The sequence below is a fragment of the Gavialis gangeticus genome, unplaced genomic scaffold (genome assembly GCF_001723915.1).
Source record: "Gavialis gangeticus isolate Ggan-Ray unplaced genomic scaffold, GavGan_comp1, whole genome shotgun sequence".
NCBI classification, from domain to species: domain Eukaryota; kingdom Metazoa; phylum Chordata; order Crocodylia; family Gavialidae; genus Gavialis; species Gavialis gangeticus.
Window position 1 is genome coordinate 43,565,969 of NW_017729030.1, and position 7,244 is coordinate 43,573,212.

The 7,244-nt window shown below is 40.2% G+C and overlaps 1 protein-coding gene across 1 annotated transcript in view; it reads right to left on the reverse strand.

The window, feature by feature from the left end:
- TBC1D9 (TBC1 domain family member 9) overlaps window positions 1-7,244 on the reverse strand; it is a gene marked incomplete at its 5' end in the record, with an annotated part of 110,414 nt that overhangs the window by 14,755 nt on the left and 88,415 nt on the right. Inside the window, 4 exons of the mRNA XM_019521833.1 lie at window positions 2,046-2,163; window positions 3,152-3,366; window positions 5,145-5,295; window positions 5,852-6,022. Of these exons, the coding sequence (XP_019377378.1) occupies window positions 2,046-2,163; window positions 3,152-3,366; window positions 5,145-5,295; window positions 5,852-6,022 (655 nt within the window). The remainder of the gene's footprint in view (window positions 1-2,045; window positions 2,164-3,151; window positions 3,367-5,144; window positions 5,296-5,851; window positions 6,023-7,244) is intronic.

The window sequence follows — 7,244 nt, forward strand, 5'->3', positions numbered from 1 at the left end:
TGCAATCCATCTGACTGTGTAGCATCAATGCCACAGTCGCCAAATTTTTTTAATGAAGATGGGGTGGGAGACGGTGTCTGGCACATCTGCCAAAAAAGGTCACCCTCCATGGATGCAGGGGCTAGCTGTTTACAAAAACCTATTCAGAATAAATAGGGGTTTTTCCTGGTCTGCAACGGGCGTCAGAGATATGGCCTGTCAGCTTGATCCAGCTTTTGGAGCCTTATCATCCAACCTGCAATGCCATTTGTGGATACATGCAGTGCACTTGTGAGAAGCCCATCTGCTGTGGGCTTCACACAGCACACAGTGGCTTCAGCCTCAGCACTGCAGGCAGCATCTGTGTTGGACTGGCCTTACACACTGGATCCAGATGTCCAGACTGGATCTAGTCTATGGGCCTGATGGTCCAGATCAGGCGCATAGACTGGCCCTACATGCTGGAGCCAGCACCCTGGGCTACTCTGGTGTGGGTCCTACATGCAGCATGTGCTCTAGCCTGGCCCTATGCACCATAGCTAGTGCATGTCCTGGACCAGCCCCCCATACTACATGTGGGGCTGGTCCATCCTGCATACAGTACGTGAGGCTATTGCAGGGCACATAGTTCATGTGGTACTCACACTGGGCTGGTCCTGCACACTGGGTCTAGTATGTGGGACCAGCCTGACACCCCAAACTGACCTACAAACTGGCCTCACACCCCTCATCCAGCCTGTGGGGCCGGATGAGTTTGACACTTCTAGTCTAAGACAGTTTGGCATCTGTGGGTCCCTAAATCCACCATTAATGGATTTGTTTTAGCATCACAGGATTGGTAGCAGTGGAGGAGGATGCATCCAATCCCCTAAAATATACATACAGGGAGATATTTAACTTCCATCAACAGTGCTCCCTTCACCCAAGTAAACGTCCACAGGCTTGTGTTTTTTTCTTTTCTTCTTTTCAGTCTCTGACAGTTCCTTTACGTTCAATTGATGTCAAGCTTTTGTGTTTGTTCATCTCTGTATAATTCACCCCCTCTTCTTCCCCAGAACTCTGCAATACCAATCTAATATAAAAGCTAATACAAATCTTGCTATTGTCTACTTCTATTAGGTTTATTCCAAATTTGTTCTTAAGTGAAAAAACTCATACAACTTGCACTTCTTTATCTTTCAAAAACAAGTTTCTCAAACTTTCTGAAGCCAGTTTTTTGTTTGTTTGTTTGTTTAAGCAAATTCCAAGAATTTCTACCAAATTTCTACATAACCATTGGTTTCCCTTCTCCCCTGCAGAACAGTGACTTGATAGGATAACTCTTCCATTGCTAAAATTTCCCAATTTTTAAAAAAAAACTATTCAGTGATTTTAGGGGCATAACCTCTCTTTCACGCTTTTGCGACTTTAATTCTTGTAGCCACTAGAAGATGCGCGATTGCTAGTTTTGGGGTTTTTTTAAATTAGTAAAGTGAATGTAATACTTGCAAAAGTTGCCTGTGGCAGCACAGAAAGCTGGAGGATTTTGTCCACAGAACATGTACTACATAGGCAACAGCAATATAAGCATTTCCACTCTTACCAATAATGGCTTAAACATATCTGGTAAAACCATCTCCAGGGTTGAGTGGGCAGCCCAAGTATCATTTTTGCTAGCAAAGGCACCAATAAGTAATGATTTTTGTCATAGGAAATGAAAGGGGAAGATCAAGTTATTTCATGCAGGTAGTTATTATTGCCATTTTAGACGAATGACCTGGAAGGGAATCAAGCTGCCCAAACCCAACCTCTCCAACATTAATTTTCTATTTCCACACTCTGTTCCCAATATTTCTAGCCTGATTCCTTCAAGCCAAATGAAATCCTTAGTAGAATTCCATCTTAATACAAGCAGGTAAGAAGTTAACATGGACCAGAAATATCTAACTAGGTAGCTGCTTTAAGCCTTTGAGTTGGCTCCCTCCTCGCCACTTCTGTTCACCATCCATTGGTTTCAGTACCAACATCTGGAATCCTGTTCTGTGAAATGTGCCAAACATTTTTTTGATAAATTCTCCTCAACCTACCGACAACCCTTGTGTTGTAGTAGTCTGGCAGCATGCGTTCACACAAAGCCACAAGCAACCAGAAAGCTTCTTCTTCTTTTGCATACAAAAGGAGTACTGAAGTGACAATGTTCATGGCCTGCAAGAATGGGGGGAAAAGATATATCAGTATACATCATTTCCCAATTCCCTTGCTATATCTAGTGCTGCAGGGATTGGGCAGATCAAGATTTATCCTAGTTCAGAAGTTTATATCTTAATTCAGCGAGCCAACATTTTTCCCTATGAAGTGCAGCTAATGTTTCCTAATGTTCCTGAATGGGAGAGACTTCAAAATATTTGAAAACCAAGGCTTTGGACATTATTGCTTCTTTTCACAATAAGTTTATGGTTCTGAATGGAAAGTCTCAATAGTGCCTCTGTGTCCTACCATGAGAGGTGCTTCCTTTCTTGGAGCACTTATGAAAGAATTGAGTTTCACCCACAATACCATGTGGGACTCCAGACAATGCAACTGCTGCAACTCTCTTTGTAGGGAAGCGGTGTTTTCCCCTATGCTAGCTAATGGAAGAGATGGCTTCCACATGCCAGCAGAAATCCTTGTGGCACTGCTGCTCTTGAGCTGTCTGGAGTTAAGTGGAGTAGAAGTCTGCCACTGTAATCACTCCCCAAGGGAACACAAATGCATTTCGTTCCCCCAATTGCATTATTTACAAGAAAGGTCTTTAGTATCTTTTTCTTCAGAAATGTGGCTGCGGCTCAGAAGCTCTTCTTCAATTTTCTGAGACAGCATTCAGAGCTGCAGCCATTACATGAGCAAATATGGTGCATTTCTTTTTCACTCAATGCCCTTGAGAACACATCTGTACCATTAGCACAGGTACTTGCAATGTAGCTTTGCTGAAACCAGTAGGACTCTGTGTAGGTGCAAGAGTCTGTGTCAGTGTAACTCTGTACACAAATAAGACACCCAAGCGCTCATATGCACAATCAAATGTATGAACTAAATTATTTAATACACAATTAAATGTATTAGCATCCAATCACTGACTGAAAGCATAAAATAACCCAAACAGATGGGAACTGGAATGCCAGATCTCGAAAGAGTGACAAAACACTGCAGTTACCTGACAGTATCCTATGTTTGGATTTCTAAAAGCGTAAGCTGTTAAGACTCTCCTCAGGGCAGCAATGCCCATCTCATTCTGGAAGGCAGGGTGCTCTGGCAAAGAACGGTGCAAATCTCTCTCAATTTCTTCCGTGGCAAGGTTGTACTTCCCCATGGATTTCTCCACAAGGTCTTCATAATAGCCGGGGTGAGTGGCCATCTCATTAATGGCTCCTAGTAGCAAGACAGAACAACAGAAAAACAAGATACGTACGCAAGGGTGAGTAGACATCATACAACAGAACTATGTTCTTTGTCCTCCCCTTTAACTCAGACATTTTGAATGGTAATTTTTAACACCCAAGCAAGCAGCCTGAAAATACACATTGCATTATCATTTTGAAGAGGATAAAATCTGAATGGTATTTAGTCACTAAAATACCAGCTGGTTGCCTTCCTTCAGATAAGGTGGCTTCATATAAGCCCTTTCCCTTGGTAGGACCGAAACGTTGAATGTATGCAAGAATGGCAGATCTTCCACAGTGCCCCTCCACAAGCAGGGAACTATCCTTCTGCCAAGAGTGAGAGCAGTAGCTCACTGGCAGACTCCTTCCTGGCTGGCTCCCCAGTTTCATGTAGACTACCATGGCAATGCTGCTTGTTATACATATTAGACACAGAATATACCTGACAGTTTATGGAACTTTTCATCTTCTAAAGTTTAAACATCAATCCTCATATTCTGCCTGACAAGTATAGTGTAAAATACTTATTTTAAAAAGATATGGAGAGAGGCAGAGAAGTTAAATGACCTGCCTGTAGACACCAAAAGAGTCCCTGGGAAGCAGCAGGAGTATAAATCCTTGTTGTGTGTTCAGACCCTTAGAATGGATCACACCTTTCTCAGCCACAACATCCACATCTAAAACTCCAGCCTTTACTCTTCCTGGTATACCTGCTCCTGGCCAACTCCATAAATTGGAACCATATTCGTAATTAGTTTAGAAGACAACTTTCCTGTAATGTGAGCTAATTTCCCCTTTTCAATTTATCCCCCAACTTCCTCTGTTCAATCAAGTAACAAATTTAACAGTAGGGGGACACAAAGGTAAAACAAACATTAAAGATCAGGGCACCCCAACTGTAAGCATACAAGGGCCACAATGTCAACTCACCAAGAGACTGATGGATGCACTGAATTTCTATACAAGTGAACAAATTGTGAATGCCCAAATTGCACAGGTAAAAATAGCAGTTGCATGACCCAGCTCTTCTTTTGACGATGCCTTTGTTGGCTCTAATGCCAATGATCTTTTCCTTTGTGCACCCCCTCCAATATTTGGTTATAGTTTGATATATAGTTACACTTTTTGGTTATTATTTTCATTTTAGAAAGTGAATCCACTTTATACAGGCAAAGGACACATTTAAATATTTAACTAATACTCCAAAAGCAAAAAAAGCCAAGGGACTGAGTGATGTTCAAACTACACGCCAGAGTCAATTGAAATTGGAATAGCCATTTAGAAGTCAAGTTGACTCAAAGTGCGACTCCCATAGATCTTCCCATTACTCAAAAAGGGCAGGTTTATTTTAAGAATTTGTAAGGACTTTGACTAGCTCTACACAGGCATATTTGTTGCTTTCTTCTTGCTCTAAGTTTTCATTGAAACAGTTTTTACTTCTGGGATGTCAAAACATTGCAAGTTTTTAGGGCAGGGACTGGGTTCATGTTATGTTTTGTGTAGTTTATGGATCAGATTTTTAAAGGTACTGAGATGCCTAAATATGCAGATGGATACCTACAGGATTTTCAAAGAAGTAAAATGTGTTAGGCACTTTACTTATGCTGATTTCAAAGTCAGACATGTAATCTACTTTAAATACTTTTGAAAATGCCACTAGGCACACATCTTACTCTTCATGCTCCTGAATACATTTGAAAACCTGGCCAACTGTTTCTTCTCATGCATCTAGGTCATATTCTATGGCAAATTTACCCCAATACCCACCTGACAGCAGCAGCCATAGTTCCCCTCTCATGCTTTCTGGAATGCCTTTGAGCACAAGGTCTCTAGTTTTTTCTGTACGATACATACAGACACCTTGTCCATACTCAGCAAAGTGAATCTTCCAAGCTTGTTCTTTCAAAAACTCTTTTGCCTAAAAGTAGACATACAAATGAACAATGAAGAGATGTAGCATCTTGGTTATATAAAACATCAGAAAAAAGCAAAGTGCCAAAGCCCTTAATTTTCTTTAGTCACTGTGGTGCTATAGGAAGGGAATAGCTGCCAGTAACCCAGTTCTATAATTTTGTTGTGCTGCCGTCTGCCATTGCTTACTATTTTCCAACTGGCCCCAAAACCACTCTTGAAAACAGGTACAGAACCAAAAATTAGGTGACAAATATTATCCTGACAAACTATAGAAAAAACACACAGCTATGGAAAATATGTCCTGACGTTCTCCTTTAATATTAAGTACCTTATTACACTTCCTGCCATGCTTCAAAATTCTGACATGACATCAAATACTAGCAGGCTTCACTACTTGAGTTCTCTAAGACCCCAGCTACCACACTGATAGTAGCACTTCAAGCTCTTACTGGACAGCAACAGGTTAAAAATTAGGAAAATATTGTTACTTAAAAACAATAACTTCATTTAAATAGCCACATTTCTCACTAGCATAATTTACAAGGATAGCAGAGATCTACCAATTTGGGGTTGAATTCCTCAGGTGATCTCCGTCGATACATAGTCATTAAAGCCTGTGTCACTGTTGGAATACCATTGCCATTCAGATTGAATTGTCGCTCTCCATCTGTTTCAGAGCTGAGGCTCCTTTGAGGGCTGGAGGAAACTATGCTATTTGGCCTTGTATACATCTGCAAAAACCAACAGTCATATTATGACAGGCAACACCCACACAATGCAAGGTGCTGCACAAAAAAACCCACAATCTGCAATATCTGACTTTTAACTATGTTTTGACATAGATCAACTGGATTAATTTGAGATGAAGGGCTGTATAAAATTTCAGCATTCTACAAATTTTATGGAAGTTAAGTATATATTACGCGCGCACACACACATTTATGCAAATCAAATCTGTACTTAAACATGCTGATTACTTCATATATGACTGAAAACAAGCCTTTACATCAACACAGTAGTATATACAATAGTACACTTATTCATTTAATATAAACCTATTGCAGATGAAATTTTAGATAGGCAGAAAATGATTCCCCAATGGGGATTTTGCCAGGAGACTACAGTTAACAAATTTCCTCTTACAACAAACTAATAAAGGATTTTCAATAAATGACTTCGACTGTAAAGATTTATCTGGCAACCAGCACAGAGGTGCTTAGTAGAGTGCTCTAGGATGGACTGAGTATTGATTAAGAACATGAGTTCTACATACATAAGAATAAAATTACTTCCTTTAAATACCTATTTTCTTCCTTCAAGGCCTAACCTGTAAAATCTTCCTTGGTCTTACAGTGTGGATGAATTCACAGCCTGAAGCATCATGGCATAGTTTTTATTTAAAGTGATATCAGAGTATGAATACTGGAGGTGTATTTGCAAAGTGCCTTATCTTATATAATCACATAACTAACAAAGCCTATTTTTAAATGACAAAAGGACTTCTACAGGGATGTATGTGGTAGCCATGTTGGTCTGAGACAAATCTAGAACTCTTGGTTCCAAAATGATACCTTTATTAAACTGAGAAACTGCAAAAAAAAAATATTTTTTTCTGCAAGCTTTTGGGCTCATGCACCCTTTTGTCAGGCTCAAGGAAAGTTCAAGTTGGTAAGATACTGTCACGGACGCAGAGGGACAGTTTTCCAGTTTCTGCTTCCTCTGCAAAAATGAAAGGTATTTCCTACATATGTGGACTTTTTACCATCTTGAACTTTCCCTAAGGCACATGAGCCCAAAAGCTTGCAGAAAAAGATATTTTTTCTTTTGCAATTTCTCAGTTGGTCTAATAAAAGGTATCATTTCAGATTTATCATATGAAGAAGCTGACAGTTTTATGTAACAGCCAGAAACTCTCAAAATGCCTGACTACACTCAAAACCTTGCCAAGAACTT